This window comes from Dromiciops gliroides, chromosome 5 (genome assembly GCF_019393635.1).
Source record: "Dromiciops gliroides isolate mDroGli1 chromosome 5, mDroGli1.pri, whole genome shotgun sequence".
NCBI lineage: Eukaryota > Metazoa > Chordata > Mammalia > Microbiotheria > Microbiotheriidae > Dromiciops > Dromiciops gliroides.
In genome coordinates, this window is record NC_057865.1 from 82275757 (window position 1) to 82294349 (window position 18593).

At 39.3% G+C, this 18593-nt stretch overlaps 1 protein-coding gene across 2 annotated transcripts in view; it reads left to right on the forward strand.

Moving 5' to 3' along the window:
• The first annotated feature begins 314 nt into the window (after nucleotides 1-314).
• Nucleotides 315-18593, forward strand: part of VIPR2 (vasoactive intestinal peptide receptor 2) — a 144966-nt gene continuing 126687 nt past the window's right edge. Inside the window, exons 1-3 of one of the 2 annotated variants that reach the window (XM_043969075.1) lie at nucleotides 353-449; nucleotides 545-729; nucleotides 3489-3585. In XM_043969075.1, the coding sequence (XP_043825010.1) occupies nucleotides 610-729; nucleotides 3489-3585 (217 nt within the window). In that variant the 5' untranslated portion in view covers nucleotides 353-449; nucleotides 545-609. Of the gene's footprint in view, nucleotides 450-544; nucleotides 730-3488; nucleotides 3586-18593 lie in introns of both variants that reach the window. The other variant, XM_043969076.1, reaches the window with a different exon arrangement.

Here is an 18593-nt window from a genome sequence, read left to right on the forward strand (position 1 = left end):
CTGCATCCACTGCCCCGAGTACACGTGGGTGGCGGCTCCAGCAGCGGCAGCCACGGAGCCTGGAGAAGCTGGACCGGGGAGTGGGACGTGGTCCTGGGTGGGCACCTCTGCCCTTTCGGAAGGGGAAGACAGGACAAGACAGGGCTAGAGCGCCTCGGCTGCCTGTCGGGAAGAAGGGAAGTCGGAGAAAGGCTAGGTGGAGGTGGGGGGGGGGGGGGTGAGAGGTCTGCTCTTGTCCCCTTTGCTGGCCGGACCCCATGTTTCTGCTCCGGGATTCCCGAGCTCTTTGGAAGAAGGCAGCGGGGATTGGATCTCCTCTCTTCAGCTGATCTTTGCAGCTCCATACTCCCCGCATCCCCAAAGCTGGGACCCCGGTGTCTGAGGGGATGAAGAGATACACAGAGCTGGTCCCTGTTCTCCTAACCTGCTGGTGCCTACTGCCGGTGTCTGTAAGTAACACCCTTCCCCTAAGGGGGCTTCAGGATTTAGGGCAGGAATGGGCTGGGGGACTGTGAAATGACAACATTCTCTCCCCCGTCTACAGCCCTCCCCGCCAAATGCTGGTTCCGCACCATCGGGCTGTTATCAATTCTCCTAGAGCAACATAAGATGGGGTGCGCCTACGCTAAGAGTTGTCAAGAAAGTTTAGAAAAATGGAAAGCAAATCTACGGGGAGGATGTGAGGAGGAGACTTCTATGGGAGAGCTCTCAGGGACAGCCGCCCGCCTGGTAGGGAGCTTGGCGGGTACCCCCCAGAACCCCAGCCCCTTTGTGCATTACACAGAATCGGTTGCTCTTCATGCGCTACCTATCAGATAAACAAGTTCTCCCACGGAGCTCGCAGCCTACACACGCAGATATTTCCAACTAGAATCGCTCCACTCTTGCAAGATGTTGGGACTCTAGGGCTTAGAAAGAACCTTTTCTTCCTTCCTACCAAAGTTCTCCCCCAACATCTTTCCCTTGCCAGAAATGGGTTCCGGCTGTCTATTCTAAACCATTAACAAATAATAATAATAATAATAATAATAAAAACAGCTCCTGATGCTTTGAATGTAGAGACTTAGCTACTAAATAAAATCGTAGCTGGAAGGCTGGCATTAACAATGACCTTTCAGCTTTCTGTTGAAGAAATCAGGCTAGGCAGTCCTTAACACAGGTTTGAAACTTCAAAGAGCAGCAGCTAGTATTTGACTGAGTCACTAAATATCTGTTGCACATCTCTAATCCCCACATCTACCCCTACCCCACCCTGCACACACATGCACAACACAATGCTTTTCTATTTAGAACTTATTCCCAAGAAAGGAGATGGGAAAGAAACCTCCAGAAGATCCTGCGTAAATTTGTTGGTTGAAAATATTTAAGCTTCCAGAGCATGAAACTCTCCACTTCAAAGCAGAGGAATAAAAAAGATAAACCAAAGTGTAGCGGATAGGTAAAGTCAGTAGAGAGAAAAATCAATCGCTTCTTCTACCCTGAACAGTTCATTATTCCGAATATGCTAATGAAAGGTAGTGTGTCACAATGGCTAGAGAACTCGTTCTCATCAGGAAGATCTGGGTTCAGGTAGTCCCTGTGACCATATTAGCCGTGAGAATAGGAGGCAAGTCGTTTATTCTTTTATCCCCCGTAAGACTCTAAGAGAAATTGCAGTCCAGCTGCTGAACTTCAGATGAAGAATGAATTTCCACACAGGTGAAATCACTACCCAAACAAAGAGATGGAAAAGTTAAATCTGAACTCTAACTTTCCTATGTGAATAGCCTACATTCAGGGAGGTGAAAATGTTTATTATGTACAAGCATTGTCATCAATAACATGTTCCTTGAAATTAAGGATTAGAGCAAAATGGTGAAACTGTTAGAATTAGCCTGTGTTTGAAAACACAATGTAATATGTTTTCAATGGAATGCAAGGGTCTGGGGAAGGTTATAATTTCTGAAATATGTCCTATTTGGGGACCTTCGGAAGTTTACCAGAGTTACTAAACTTTATTCTGAGGAGCCTTCTTATCATATATGAATCCATGACTGACCCTATCACTTCCTTTCCTGGGAAGTTGGTAACATAAAAATACTGTTGTGAAAGTATTTTGGAATGCACGCTATTGGCGCTAAAAGGTGCTGCTATTTATGAATGTTACTTTGTTCATACTATTATTGTGTCTGTTACTTGTATCTGAACCATATTGGTCCTTATTCTTAACCATCTTAGCCAATTCTCATCAATGATTTGAATTTTTTTAATCAATAAGATTTCCCTCCATTTTGACATTTAAGCATATGCACATTACTTATTTCTCAAAAAGCACAACCTCATTTGGAATCAGGAGTTTTCTCAACTTGTAGCTTGTACAAAAAAGAGAAAAAAAATAAGACCTTGTCTCTTTAATAAATATACAAGGTAGACATCCTGTTGTTTAAATTCTTTGCCGAATGCACCATGTAGTATATATTCTGTGAAGGTTCTCTCTGCTGAATGAAAAAGAAAAAATAAGTCTATACTAGGAACTCCATCCAACCTGGTTCAATGGTCCTGAAGTTGTATATGAGTTTATAACACAAGAGCATGATTCGGGGCTTATTTGTTCCCTTAATAAAAACAAAGTATTCTTTGGTCATACATTTAGCCTCCCAAATCTGAATTCCTTCACTGATGAAATGCAGCTGAACAAATGGATGTAGACATTGGGAGAAGGGGAATTGAATCTTCTCATCCAAAAACCAAGCTCTGAGATTCGGCACTCTACATGGTGATAATATTATCCTCGAAGATAGAGAAGATTCCTTAGCTTTATCTTCCTCTGAAAAGAGACAGCTAGCATTTTTGAAACCACTATGCATATAATATATTTAAATCCTGTTACAAAGTGGGAAATTATCTCTTCCTCTCTTTCTCCTCCCTTCCATCCTCTGCTTTAAATTTTAAAGTTAAAGATGGCACAATTTCACATTTTGTGACTCATTTTGGAATCGTCTCTACCCTGGTCTTGCTTAGATTGGTGATAGCTAACTTAAAAAAGAGTGGAGAGTGCTTCAGAGGAAATATGCTAACATATTTGCATCTGGTACACAGTGTCATTAAGTAGTCCCCTATGAATTCATACCAGTGTATTTACTTAAATCAACTCATCTGCTATGAAATGTTATGATTTTCTGCACCAAATACTTACTCAACTAAAGTACTCTTTTGTTCCTAAGATTACTGTAAACTCAATACAGCATATCATTTGTTAATATAATTTCCTTTTAAAGGTGAAAGAACACCATATTCAGTTTTGATTTTTACACTATTTTCCAAAAGCAAACAAGAGAACTTCATTAAACAATAACACCAGAGGGAGAAGGCTGATTGATTTTGAATAATATTATTTTGAAACAGTTGAAAACAATCTGGGAGTGTGTATGGTTCTTTTTGGGGGGGGAGTATTTTACTCCAGTGTAGAAGGACTACCACTTAAGAAACCTTCATTTAACTTCTCATAGGTGAATGGCATTCACCCAGAATGCAGATTACACTTGGAAATCCATGAAGAGGAAGTCAAATGCATGGCCTTCCTAAATGCCCAAACAGAATACAAAGGTAAGGGGAAAGGAACCTTTACTGCAATACAGAAAGAAAGGTTGTTTATTATCATTGCCTCTGACTCTTCACGGTCCTATTTGGGGTTCTCTTGGTAAAGATACTGGAGTGGTTTGCCAATTCCTTCTCTAGCTCATTTTACAGATGAGGAAACTAAGGCAAACAGGGTGAAGTAACCTGCTCAGGGTCATACAGCTAGCAAGTGTCTGAGGCCAGACTTGAACTCAGCTAGATGAGTCTTCCTTACTCTAGACCCCACACTATCCACTGTGCCACCTAGCTCCCCTAAGAAATTGAATAGGTAGTCCCATTGTGTGAGTATTTCTTAATTCTGTCTCAGTGAAAGTAAGTACTCTTTAAGACTGCAGCTCCAATTAAAATTTCCTTTTCTCTTTTATGAGCCCCAGGAAAAGTAAATAGTGTTAAGAATAGTTTGAGCAGTTTTGACATTTCTCTCAATTAAAAGTAAGCTTTAATCCTCAATAGTAACACAGCTTTGCTGGCTTGCACTGATAGCAACAGTTACTAAAATAATTACATGGTAATTGTTAGAAGATAAAGTAGCACATGTATTGCATGAAGGGAAAATGTGTTGCACTCCTTGCATTTGGGGTGCTATACTACTTGTTTGTTTTATTTTAAAATTCAAATAAGTGGAAAGCTTATCAGAATGCAAATAGGAAAAGCTGCCTCAGCTGAGGCTAGAATAAATATACCTTTTGTTGTGTTAGAATTTTCAACTTCAAACAAGCAAAAAAGAATACTCAGAAAACACAGATACAAATGAGGAAGGATCACACATAATATTTACAAACAGCCTGCCTCTGCCATTTAACTAGATATGTGACCTTGGGCAAGTCATTTAAACCTCATTGGGCCTCAGTTTCCTTATCTGTCAAATGAAAATGTTCAACTAGATGATCTTTCAGGTCTCTTTCAACTCTCAATCTATGACTCCAGGACAAAAGTCAGACCTGAATTTGCCATCCTGCTTTGGCTTTGTCCTTTATCATTAAAGACCCCTCTGTTATGAAACTCCAAGATTAATGTGAAACTTATGAATCTCTATTAACAAGCATGAAGGATAACTGATGGACTGCCTATGTGCTTCCCAGCTAATGATGGCTAGACTAAACATATGGGGGTGGATCCTTTATAGGGAATAGGTGGGAGAATATGGGTCTAAGCTCCACAGGATAAGAAAGTGTAGACACTGCAGTTTTCCCCCACTGGAGGGAGTATCACATTAATGAGATAACAGATTCATTGAATCATGTCTATCTCTGTGTTCGTATACATACATATATATACATGTAGCTATACGTATCCATATATGTATCTATTATATGTTATATATATATATATATATATATATATATATATATATTAAATCTTGGTCCTTTTACTTATTAGCCATGTCATCTGAGACAAATCACTCCTTCTTTGGGCCTCGGTGTCCTCATTTGTGGACTAAGCATCTTCTTTCATATATCCTTTGTAGCTAGTTTGGATATTTATAATAATCAAAATAACTTATTCACTCAAAGCCATTCCTAAAACAATATTGATATTACTGTATACAATGTTCTCCTGGCTCTGCTCATTTTGCTCTTCATTATTTCATGCAAGTTTTTCCATGTTTTTTCAAAAATCACTGAGCTCATTACTTCTTATAGCACAGAAGCATTTCATCACAATTATACATCACAACTTGGGGCAGCTAGGTGGCATACTGGCCCCGAAGTTGGGAGGACTTGAGTTCAAATTTTACTTCAGATACTTACTAGCTGTGTGACCCTGGAAAAGTCACTTAACCTCACTTGCCTTAGATATCTCAGGCCATCTCCATTTGTCCTGATGATATATCTTGCCATTGGACCCAGATGACTCCAAAGGAGAGGGTGAGGCTGGTGACTTTGCATATCCCTTTCTCACTTAAATCCAATTCATTGCAAGTCATGACATCTGTCATGGCCCTCTTCATGAACAAAGGACAAACAACAACACAACTTGCCCAGCCATTCCCCAATAGATGGACATCCCTGCAATTTCCAGTTCTTTGTCACCACAAAGAGAGCTGCTATAAACATTTTAGAACATATTGGTTCTTTTCCTTTTTCCTTAATTATCTTCAGAAATAGACCAAGTAGTGATTTATAGCATTTTTTTTCATATGACTATAATTTGTTTTGATTTCTTTATCAGAAAACTGCCTGTTCATATCCTTTGACCATTTATCAATTGGGGAATGACTCATATTCTTATAGATTTGACAAAGTTCTTTATGTGCAGTCCTTTCATTTTGCTGAAGAATAAATAAACATGGCTAGTAAGTAGAAAAACCAGCATTTTATCTGACCCAAATCCCCCACTCATAGACTAGTAATTACTCCTACAATAGAAAGGAATGGATTGAGAGAGAATGGTGAATGACATTCTAGGCACAGGAAACATGAACAAAGGTACAGCAGCAAGGAAACCTAGGTGTATATGGAGCGTGGCAAGTGGTCTGGTTTGGCTGGAGCAAAGAGCACATGAAGGGAACAAAAAGGATTAAGATACTTTATCATGGAAAGGGAAAGTCTTAAAAACATGATAGGTAGGGGGCATCTAGGTGGTGCAGTGGTTAAAGCACTGACCCTAGATTCAGGAGGACCTGAGTTCAAATCTGGGCTCAGACACTTGACACTAGCTGTGTGACCCTGGGCAAGTCACTTAAACCTCATTGCCCCGCAAAAAAAATAAACAAACAAACAAAAACACAAAGAAACACATGATTGGTGTCTGTAAATGGTGGATATATAAACATAGGTATTGACCATTCATCAGTCCCTGAAGCCTTCTCACCTTGGAATGGATATCCCTCTGCTATGCTGACCCCCTTCTCTCATTGGTGAGGTCCTTCTGGAACATCCATTCTGTGGAGGTTTACAGTATGGCCAATTCCCAGCATGGATTTCAACACTCCACGCCATACCGGGTACCTTCACACACACACCCAACCCCTTCCCCTAATGCTTTTTAGTTCTCTTTTATGTATTGTCTCCTCGCATTAAATTGTAAATTCACTGAGACCAAGGACTGTCTTTTTACTTGTATTTGTATTCCTAGTGCTTAGCACAGTGCCTGGCACATAGTAAGCACTAAATCAGCCAGTCAGTCATCAGTCAGTCAGTCAATAAATATTTATTAAGCACCAGCTATGTGTCAGGCACCATGCTAAGTGCTAGAGATATTTAAAAAAAAAAAAAAAGATAAAAGACAGTCTCTGCTCTCTTTAGACGTCTAAAGAGGAAACAACATGCAAACAACTATGCACAAACAAGTTGTATACAGAAGAAATCAGAAATAATCAATTTCCAATGGAAGACACTTTACACTAGAATTAGTAGGGATCATTTCTTATAGTAGGTATGATTTTACTGGGGCATGATGGAATCCAGGGAATCCAAGAGATGGAGATGATGAGCGAGAGAGTTCTAAGCATAGGGGCCAGTCAATGGAAATATCCAGAGTTGGGAGATGGAATATCCTGCTCAAAGAACAGCAAGGAGGCCAGAGTCACTGAAGCACAGAGTACATGATGGAGCATAAAGTGTGAGAAGAATGCAAGGTGGGGGGCGGAGGTAGAGGGGAAGGTTATGGAGGCCTTTGAATGCCAAATAAAGATTTTTACATTTGATCCTGAAGGTAATGGGGAAGCTGGAGTTCACTGAGTGGGGAGGTGATATGGTCAGACCTGTGCTTTAAGAAAAATAAGTTTGAAAGTTGAACATAGAATGGACTGCAGTGAAGAGAGACTCATGGAAGGGAAGCCAACTTTGCCATGAAGGGTTGAGGGCCTTTAGTAGAGTGATGTTCAGAAGAGAGAACAGGTCATATGCCAGAGATGCTATAAGACAAAATCTAGAGGCCTTGGAAACAGATTGGATATGGAGGAAGACCAAGAGAGTGAGGAATTGAGAATGACACCTAGGTTAATAACCTTACTTTGCCTTGCATATTAGCCAAATTCAATGTTATTCAATGATGGTGCACTCCATAAAGATTAGAATGAATAAAAGGATGGCTACACTATTACTCAAATTATAGAATTTTTAAAATCATCCATTCTTAGCACTCACCTAGTTCAGGAACCTGCCTGAATACCTCCAGAGATGAAGTGTTTACTCTGCTCATTTTTCTGTTTGACAGTTTCCACTGTTTAAGACATTATTTGTTCTTTTGAACTCATCTTCCTCCTTTTAATTTATAAAGAATGCTTCTAGTTCTGCGTTCTAAAGCATTAAAGACCAGGTCTACTACTTCTTCTGAATGACAACCTGAAAAAAAAACTTGAAAAATATTTTGTTAATAATTATAATGATGATGATTATAGAGAGTTTTTACTAGTACTTTCAGGTTTACAAAGCATTTTCCACATATTATCGAATTTGATCTATTTTTAGCTCCATTTTACAGCTGAGGAAACTGAGGCTCAAGGAGGTAAGTGACTTGCCCAGGGTCATACTTCTACTAAGTGTCTGAGGCAGGATTTGAACTCAGGTCATCCTGACTTCAAACTACACATTTCTAAATCTGTTATATGGATATACTTTAAATTATTGGTGTCCATCTTAAAATGATGTATCTCAAGTCGAACACATTATTTAAGATAGAGTCCAACCAGTTCAAAGAAACATGGGACTACTGCTTTCTATGGTCAAGATGCTACATTTCTATCAGTATGGCTTAAGATAAAAGTCACATTTTAGCAGCAATATGGTGATATTAATTAATATTAATAATTCATTGTACATACATCCCAGACCTTTGTCTTATGCACTCTAATAAGTCAAGTATCTTTTATTTTGTAGTGTGTGGTTGATTTTTCAAAAACTTAAATACAGGATTTAACATTTATTCCTTTTAAATTCTATCTAGGATCATAGAATTTTAGAAGTGGAAAGGACCTTAGAATTCAGTCCAACCTTCTTATTTTACAGGTGAAAAACCCAAGGCTCCAAGAAGACTTTCCTAAAGTCATACAGCTACTGAGTATATAGTAGTGACTCAAACCCTTTTGATTCCAAATTCAGGGCTCTTCCCACTAATTTATAGAAATTTGAGATTTTGTTATCTATTGTATTAGTACAATCACTAGTGCTTTTATCAGAGACAGATTATTGAGATGGATGGGCCATGCATATATAGCACACACATACACAAACATACATACATAGATGTGTGTATGTGTGTGTGAAAGAGAGAGAGAGGGAGAGAGAAAGGGAGAGGGAAAGGAAGAGAGAGAGAGAAAGAATGAGAGAGAGCGAGAGAAAGAGAGAGAACACATATATACATAGAGGAACTTTGTTATATTACCATTAAGTGATATTAAACTGATTCATCTTGGTGCCCATCTATTGGTATTCATAGGATAATAAATTTAGAGCTGAAAAGGACTATAGAGATCACATGACATACTCCAATCTCATTTTGCAAATGAGAAAATTGGGTGGGGGGGAGCAGACCTAAAGAGGTTAACTGAATCCCTCAAGATCACATAGCCTGTAAGTTAATAATTCATGAAAATGACCTCATTAAATACCTGGGGGGGGGGGGTTCTATAAAGTGGTTTCATATTTTGGACCTAAAGTATAGGGTTCTAATAGGTATACAGGGTACAGTAAATAATCTCATCCCTATTGTACAAAAGATTTTAGGGGAGAGGGTTAAGGCAGCAACAATAAAGACTAAACCTATGCTTTTATTAGTGTAAGAAATTCCTAGTATGGAAATTCTCTTGATTGGTACAAATCCACAATTCTTATTAATATATAGCCTTAGAGATTTACTTGAAACACTGAAAGATGCAGTTCTTTGCTCATGATCAGCATAAATAATAGGTGTCAGAGGCAACAAATTTTCCTGAGGGAGGTAGCATTCTCTACTATACCATGCCACCCCCTGAAAAGAAAGAAAACTGTCAAGAAGTTACATCATGTTTGAAAATCATAAAACCTCAATTTCTTACAATTTTGCTGTGATATTGTCTTCTCCCCTGCCCCTCCCCCCTAATCCTTGCAAGCAGGGAACCTTCCTGATATATGTGCTGCACCTTTGCTCAGACAAACCTTGGGATGCAATAAAATGAGAAAATATATAGGAGAACAAAGAGAGTAAGCATGTATTCAGTACCATTCCAGGCATTGTGCTAATCATTTTATAAATATTATATTATTCGATAGATCCAGAACGTCACAGAGTAGAATGCAGTGATAGTTGAGGTCTCAGAGTCGTAGGCTGGATACACAACTCTTTACTATCTGTATTAGTAGTAGAGCAAAAAAAAAAAAATCACTGTCTCACAATATTTGAAGAAGAAAGAAGGAAGAGGAAAGAATTAGGATTCCTTGGAATCAATGCAAGAAAGAACTTCCTAACAATTAGAATTGTCCAGATATGGAATGAGCTGGCTCAGAAGGTAGTGAGTTCCCTGTGACTGGGGATGTTAAAGCATAGCCTGATGGGATTCATGGTTTAAGTAAAGGTCAGACTAGAGAACTTCTTAGGTTCCTTCCAATTCTGGGGTTCTAGGATGTTAGTGGAAAAACAGAAAAAGAGAAAAACCCAAATGTTCTATCTACCTCTAGTTCTGAGCCAACTTGTTCACAGAGGACACCAAGCCTTCTCTCCAAGGAGAAGAACTCTGAACACATAACATACCTACTAGAAAAAAAATCCAAATTCAAATAATCATGCCTTGAATATGGAATATGACCAGATGCTAGGGGAGGGGGACATCAGTCAGATTGCAACTTAGGGGTTATTATAAATATACAGCATGAGATTAAATGCATGACTAAACCTTATTAGTGTAAGTGAACTTATGAAATGTTGTTTTATGATTCATGATCCAGTTTTTTTTAAAAATCTTTGTTTCCTTCCTAAATTGCCTGTGGTTGATTATCTGGTTGCTAAGTGTTACAGTGGATAGAGCACCAGGCCCACAGTAAGGAAGACTCATCATCCTGAATTCAGATCTGACCTCAGACACTTACTAGATGTGTGACCCTGGGCAAGTCACTTAACCCTGTTTGCTTCAGGTTCTCATTTGTAAAATGAGCTGGAGAAAAAAAAATGGCAAACCTCTCCAGTATCTTTGCCAAGAAACTCTAAATGGGGTTGACAAAGAGTTGGACATGACTGAACAACAACAACATCTAATTGGCTAGGTACTAATGAGCTCAATCTCACTCCATTCATTCCCTACTTGGACCAGTTGATTTTTTTACTAAGTTCTTTGGCCACAGATTTGTTGTTCCCACTTTGACCAGTCATCTTACAAGTAAGTATAAGCTATCAGTCAGAAAAGAATCCAAGTGAAGTACTGTGAATGACAAAGGGAAAAGTCTTTCCTTGCCACTCAGTGTGAATACCCCAGTGATAGTGGACCAACCTTCTTATCCAGTCATGGCACCTTATTCATTTTTGATCTGTCACTCTATGTTCTTTGTGGCAGAGTGGGAAGAATATTGGATTTAGAATCAGAGGACCCAAGTTTCAATTCTAGCTCTGCCACTTACCACTGTGGGATCTAGTAATAGACACATAACTTCCCCAAATAGTCTAGTTTTCTTACCTCTAAAATGAAATTGGAGTAAATGACTTCTAAGGTCCTTTCTAACTTTGCATCGTTGAGCTATCATCTTTCTTCAACAACATTTATCCATATTCCAGTCTCCTCCACATCCTTCTCAAGATTCCCTGGTATCGACTGGGAAAGGACAGAATGTTATGTTTTTAGGCATCATCTATAAAACAACTTCCCTTGCTCAGGGCATGTAACTCTGGACATTGAAGTGTTTTGAAAACAAAGCTACTAATCAGTTGCTTAGTAATAATAAGTTCCACTAATCCATTTGCTATACAGAGTGTTTTCATTTCCACTATTAGCACTATAGTAAAAAAAAAAATCTGCATTTGATTCCACTGACCTTTGAATCTGGCCAAAATGCCTGGTAACAAACTTTTGTTTGTTGCTTTCCAAGACAAAAGCAACAATGCCTCAGACCTGATGATAAGTTAAGGCTGGTCACTACTATGCTTTTCCTAAGGGTAACCAACTCTTGTTTTAGATTACTTGAATCTTTTAATTTGAAATTCGTGCATCACAAATGCCAAGGATAAAAATAGAATATTAAGATACCAGAATAAAGATTCCATGGATGGTGTAAAGCAGAACTGACAAAGATGAGTCAAGGCATGCTAATTGGAATTGGGAAAGGGGGGAGGAAGCAAGGCCATATTTTTTCCTCTGTGAGCATTTGCATGTGTGTATGAGCTTAAATGAAAGCTAGATGGAGTATTTTTCAATCCAAAGAAGTCTCCAAGGGATAGGCTACTAAATAAAACAGGACTAAGAAACTATTTGGGAGAACACAGAAAGAAAGCATGCTCATTTTCAGTTACAAGGCAGGAAGCAGTTATATTTCCATGCCACCCTCTTTCTTTGGCTCTATGTTAAGTAAAAAAAGAACAATTCCAAACCATTTTAAGGGAATCCTTTGTGAGAAAGAAAGGCCTACTGGGCACATAGGACTTTGTGACTGAACATTGTTTTATTGCTAAACTCGACCTAATCTTGCCAATGAATGTGAGAGCCACCCTAAATCCCACAACCCCCAAGTCAGACACAAGGCATCAAACCTTTGTAGAAGATGCCTTAGTTTTGTCTCCATCCACCTCTCCAGTGTTACAGAGAGGTGACATGGGAGGAGCCAGTGGCATTAGGTTTTTCTACTTCTGCCTACTCCCAACTTGGACTGAGTCTGCATATGAATGGGTATATTTTGTCAATCAATCTCCAGACTCGCAAAGAAGCCACAGTTATGGCATCTCTCCAATGATAATAAACCACTTTGGCCATGGATAGACATCACTTTATACTTTTCAAGGTACTTTGATATAGGATAGATAGATAGCACATTTGATGTTATCTCCTTTCTACTTTAAGAATAGGAATGGCCTGGTTACAAGGATGCTAGATTCAGAAACACGGCAATCTCTTACTTTTATTTTCATGGCCTTTAAGTACCAAAGCAGAAATTATGATTTTTTTCTTAAACAGGGAAGGTATGGGAAGAAGTCAAGAAAGACTCTACTTCACAGAATTTTTTAGATAGAGGATTTTATAACCTGAGAAATGCCTCTCATTTTACAGATGAAGAAATCCTTCAGGCTAGCATATACCTAGGCTCTAAGAGTAGCAGAGAGCCAAGTCCTTATTCAGCTTTTTATCTTATGGGTTCAATAATAACAATGCATTTTACCTGTCTACATTAGTGCTCTTGGGCAGCTAAGTGGAAAGAGCAACAGTGGCATCAGTGGAGAGAGCCCTGGGCTTAGAATCAGGAAAACTCATCTTCCTCAGTTCAAATCTGGTCTCAGACACTTACTAGCTGCGTGACCCTGGGCAAGTCATTTTAACCCTGTTTGCCTCAGTTTCTCATCCGTAAAATGAGCTGGATGGAGAAAGAACAAACCCATTCCACTATCTTTGCCAAGAAAACCCCAAATGGAGTCAATATGGAGTTGGATATGACTAAAATGACTGAACAACAAAATTAGTGCTATCATTTTTGTGTTCCACTGCCCATCTTTCCCAAATTTGAGTGAATGGTAGAGGTTAATTAAGGTTTTTCTTGTTGTCCTATCTTGCTTTTTTACTCCAGCATAACAATTATCATCACTTTACTGCTGATACAAAGAACCCAGGTACACTTTGGGGTATTTCTCATTTATTTAACTCTGTGCCCCAACTCAGGTAGAAGACAAGAACTTTCTTATCGGGCATATTATCAAATGTGGTTGTCATCTCTCTTAGCAAGCACTCAGGTTATGAGGCATCAATACATATAAGGCTTTTATTTACTCAACAAAATACCTGAATCCAAACCCAAAAAAGTTAAGAGAATTTCATCACTACTCCATTGGGGTAGCCCAGTGACCTATGTGGCCTCTCTGACTTACAACCCTGTTGCAGGTGGGTCCCCAGCAAAGGAGTGAAGTATTGGAGGATTTCAGGCTCAATTTTCCATGTCAGAACTTTCAAAACCAATTGCCCTCTGGTCTCCTACTGCCTTATGTTTGTCTCTCCTCTCCAAGGGATGGTGCCAGCTCTCAAGGAGCAGGCTTGAACTATTTAAATATGCTTTTGTCTCTTGAATCCTGTAGCCCCATTAGCCACACGAAGATCTTCTCAGTTGGCTGTGGAATTGATCTAACAGTCCAGGTCAGCTCATATTCAGCAGCATTTATTAACAGAACTTTAAGGTACTCATTTATTCTATCCTCGCAACTATCCTAAAAAGCAGGTACTGTTAATATCCCTATTTTATAACTGAAGAAACTGAAGCAGGAGGTGGTTAAGTGACTTATCAAAGGATCACACAGCCCATAGTCAGGACTTGAAGCCAGGTATTCTTGATTCCTGATCCAGTATTCAGTCCAGTGTACCACCCAGCTGTTTAGCTCATAGTGAGTGCATCCTATTTACCTTCTCCCCCTTCAGTACCTGAGTGGTGTGCTCTCTGCTTGGTCAGACCCTATCCCTACTCTTCCCCCCACACCCCAGTCTTCTTAGATTTCAGAAAAAATATCTCCATTTTTTTCCCCATTTGCCTTTCTGCCTTCCACTTTTCAATTAGGTTTGTTTATGTAAATGATCCTGGACTAGTTTTTCTTGCTATACAGGAATGAAAGGGGAAAGGCAGAGCACAGGGCCTTCATGCAGGGAAAGGGAAACTTCTGTACTATCTACCACTCTCCTAACAACATTAACTTATTGTCACCTGCAAAATTTGAGCTACAATAATCTCTAGATAATCATTTTATGAATCTGTACATATTCATTCCACGTCCTTCTTGTTTTGATTGGATTCAGTAAGTGAAAGAGTTTCTCTTAAAAGGGTCCTATTCTACTCTACATTTGTCCCAGTTGAACTTCAATCTACTTATGTTGGACTATTTTTCTCCTCCAACTTGTTATGGTCTTTCTATGTCATTCCCCTCAATGTGGTATCTTCTGTAGATTTAATGAGTAAGTTCCATTCTATGGTCCACATCATCAACAAAGAGAATAGTCTCTCCTTGGACCAGTATCATCCCCTACAGAGCACAGCTTACCATGTTTCTCTGAATTGGCATAATAACTCTGCTTTGAACGTGATCCTCCCATCAGCAGTGCTGATGGGATTGTGATCTCTCTTCTCAGTTTTCAAGTCAAGTCAAATCTGTCGATTTCCAACTATGTGCCAGGCACTGTGCTAAGTTCTGGGAGCGTAAAGAAAGGCAAAACCCAGACACTGCTCTCAAGGAGCTCACAGTCTAATGGAGGAGACAGCCTTCAAACAAACCATATACAGCACAAACTGGAGATCATCTCAGAGGGAAGTCAGTAAGATGAAGGATGACAAAGAACGGCTTCTTGCAGAAAATGAGACTTTTTCTCAGACTAAAGGAAGTCAGGAAAGCCAGGAGGGAGAGATGAGGAGATAAGAGAGTTCCAGTTAGGAGGGACAGACAGGGGAAATGCCTAGAGTTGGGAGAAGGAGGATCATGTGTGAGAAACAAAAAGGAGGCCAGTGTCACTGGAATACAGAGTACATGGAGGGGAAGAAAGTTTTGGTTTTGGTTTTGGTTTTGGTTTTTTGCAGGGCAATAAGGGTTAAGTGATTTGCCCAGGGTCACACAGCTAGTAAATGTCAAGCGTCTGAGGCCAGATTTGAACTCAGGTCCTCCCGAATCCAGGGCCGGTGCTTTATCCACTGTGCCACCTAGCTGCCCCCCTTATATTTTTTTTATATCCAGATGGTCCACTATCCAAGGCTGCCAGCTAGAGGACATGTGGAATAGGAGGTTACCCTTTCAGTGTCTATAAGCAGGATGGCCCTGATAAAAGCATCTCAATATAGCACAACTTTGCTCTCTGTCACAACCTAGTGCTAGAGTCGGGTTATAGAGGTCTTTGTTAGAATGTAAACTACCTGAGAGTAGAGATTTTTTTCTTTTCCATGTTTTGTCTTTGTATGTCCAACGTCTAACACAATATCAGGTATTCAATTAACAATTTTATTGATTGATTGGCTGATGAAGCAAATGACCTCAAGGGTTATGCTGAATTGAGGAGCTGGTTCTTTCTGAACCAAATTCTCCCCATTCAATCAAACAATAATCGTTTATCAAGTACCTACTATATGATGGGCACTCTGCTAGGCACAGGAAACATAAATACAAAAATGAAATGGTCCCAGCCCTCAAGAAGTTTATTCTATAGGAGGAGAAAACTACGTTTTCAGAAGTGTGGACATTGAAGGAAAAATACCTACTGAATTGAATTTTTCTATACATCAGCTTCTTTCTTTTGACATGGCTGCCAACTTTAAGGGGACCCTAATCCCCTCAGATCTGGACTACTGACTGGTCTCTCAGCTCACCCTCCACACCTCAGACTTCTTTGGGTTTTTCCTTCAAAACTCAATTCCAAATCCACCTATTAAAAAGAAATGTTTCCCTGTCTTCCACTCTACCCCAACTTTCTGCTATACCACCCCTAGCATATTCTCTCTGGGATTACCTATATTTTAACTTGCATATGTACATATATTTATTTGTGTATGTATGTATGTATATATGTGTATGTGTATATGTGCAGGCATGTATATGTGAATGTGTATATGTATGTGTATGCATATGTAAATGCATATATGTCTGTTTGTTGCATTGCATTGCGTATGTACATGGACATATGCATGTATGTGTGTATGTGTTTATGTATATATGATGTTTTACTTTTTGTCTCTTCTATTAGAAATGTGAGCTCCTAGAAGGCAAGGACTTTTTTGCCTTTCTTTTTACATGCCTCAGCATGTAGCACAGTGCCTCATATATTTGTTGTTGTTGAGTCATTTTCCATCATGTCTCACTCTTTGTGACCTCTTTTGTAGTTTTCTTGGCAAAGATACTGGAGTGGTTTGCCATTTCCTTTACCCGCTCATTTTACAGATAAGGAACTGAGGTGAACAGGGTTAAGTGACTTGCTGAGGGTTGCACAGCTGATAAGTATCTGAGGTCAGATTTGAATTCACAAAGATGAGTCTCCCTGACTTCAGACCTGGCATTCTATCCTGCTACTTTTATTTTTTTATTACCTGTTTGACTTTAGGCAAGACACTTAATCTTTTCTCATCTATAAAATAAGACAATTGGACTAGATGTTCTTGTAGGTTTCTTTCAGTTTGAAATCCCAGAGATCACTGGAAATTCTTGCTCTAAGAAAACAGCACAGTAGTAAAGTGTGAATTCAAACATTATGAATCATAAAAGGTATAATGGAAAAGACATTAATCTTAAGCAGGTAAAACAGTGACATCACTAAAGACTGTAGTGATAACTAATTTGGTTTGAGAGGAACTATTAAAACAATTATTAAAAATGTGATATACTTCAAAAGAGGAAGTACTTAGTATTTAAGTTACATATGTGCTAAGTGGATTAAAGATGAGTTCCTCACTTTCTTACTCTTTCAAAACTAACTCAAAGATGAGCAAAATATGAAACTAATGATATGCATTGGCAGGGAGCTAAGGCATCTGTTAATAGCCCTTTAACTCTCCCCACCACAACAGCACCTCCTTTTTTCTTCCTTTACCTCTTCTTTTTCTCTTATTCATTAATTCCCTTAGCTGCATCATTCATTATTTTCCATATTCCAGAGTCATAACTAGGGTGGGGTGATCAGGCCTTTGCCCCAGGGAAACAAAATTTAGATAACACTGATAGCACTCCTTCAGCAGAGAAACAAATGAGCACAGCATTTAATTAGCAAGAATATTTAGTTTAAAATAGGAAGTTGCCAGATATAACACTCTAGGTAAGTACCTCTCTTGGTACTTGGCTCTTCCATTTTCCAGTAATCCTCTCTACACCTTTTAGTGGAGACCCCCAACAATGGTCTCTGTGTGTCCTGACATCTCTGCCTACAGGATCCTGTCTGTTTAATTCTATGTCTCAAGCCAACCTTGGGTGATATCATAGAGCCTCTCCCAGGGTGTTGTCCCTGAATTTGTCTTCAGTGGAGGAGTTTCATGCTAGTTGGTTTTTTTCAGGGGCATTTTGTGAAACTTTCTCTAGGCATCAAAACTGCATGTTATGACTCAATCCCTACCCATGATTTCATAATGACAGTGGCATCCATGGAGAATTTCTTAACCCTGTGGATGGCATTTGGAGCTCAGAAGAGTACTGTTTGGCCAAAAAGGTACTCTGCTGACTGTTCAGGCTGTACTCCTGTTGAACAGTTGTTTTAGCTGTTGTCATCCCCATTAATCATTACTACACCACAATGAATGCAAGGTGGAAGCATTACTTTCATGCATGAGGTAGATTTCTCTGAAGACAGTGTGAGAAAGGGCTGGAATAGAAAGAGTTGGAAGCAGGCTTTTCAATTGCCCATCAAGGGTAAAGACCCTTGGTCATTTCAACATATTCAAAACCAACCTCATTATCTTTTTCCTCAAACCCACTTTTGAAGTTCTTTTATTGAACATTCCCACTTCTGTCAAGGATGCTTCCATCATTCCAATCATGAAGGTTTGAAACCCTGTAGTAATCCTTGACTCCTGTCACCTGTTCTGCTGTGCCCCCATCTAAATCAGCTCCCAAGTCTTGTCTTCTACCTCCAGCAACACCCCAACATGTTGTTGGTCCACCATTCTGGTTCACACCCTCATCTCCTCTTGCCTAGACTTTTACAATGGGCTGGTCTATATGCCTCATGTCTCTTCCCTCTGTAATATTTCCTACAGTTAACAAAGTGTTGATCCTAAATCATATGTCTGACATATTATTTACTTGATCAAGAAATTCCAATGGTTCCCTATTACCTCTTAGAATCAAATAGAAACTGCCTCATATAGTATTTGTTGCCCTTCAAAATCTGGCTCTGACCTACCTTTCCAGGGTTATTA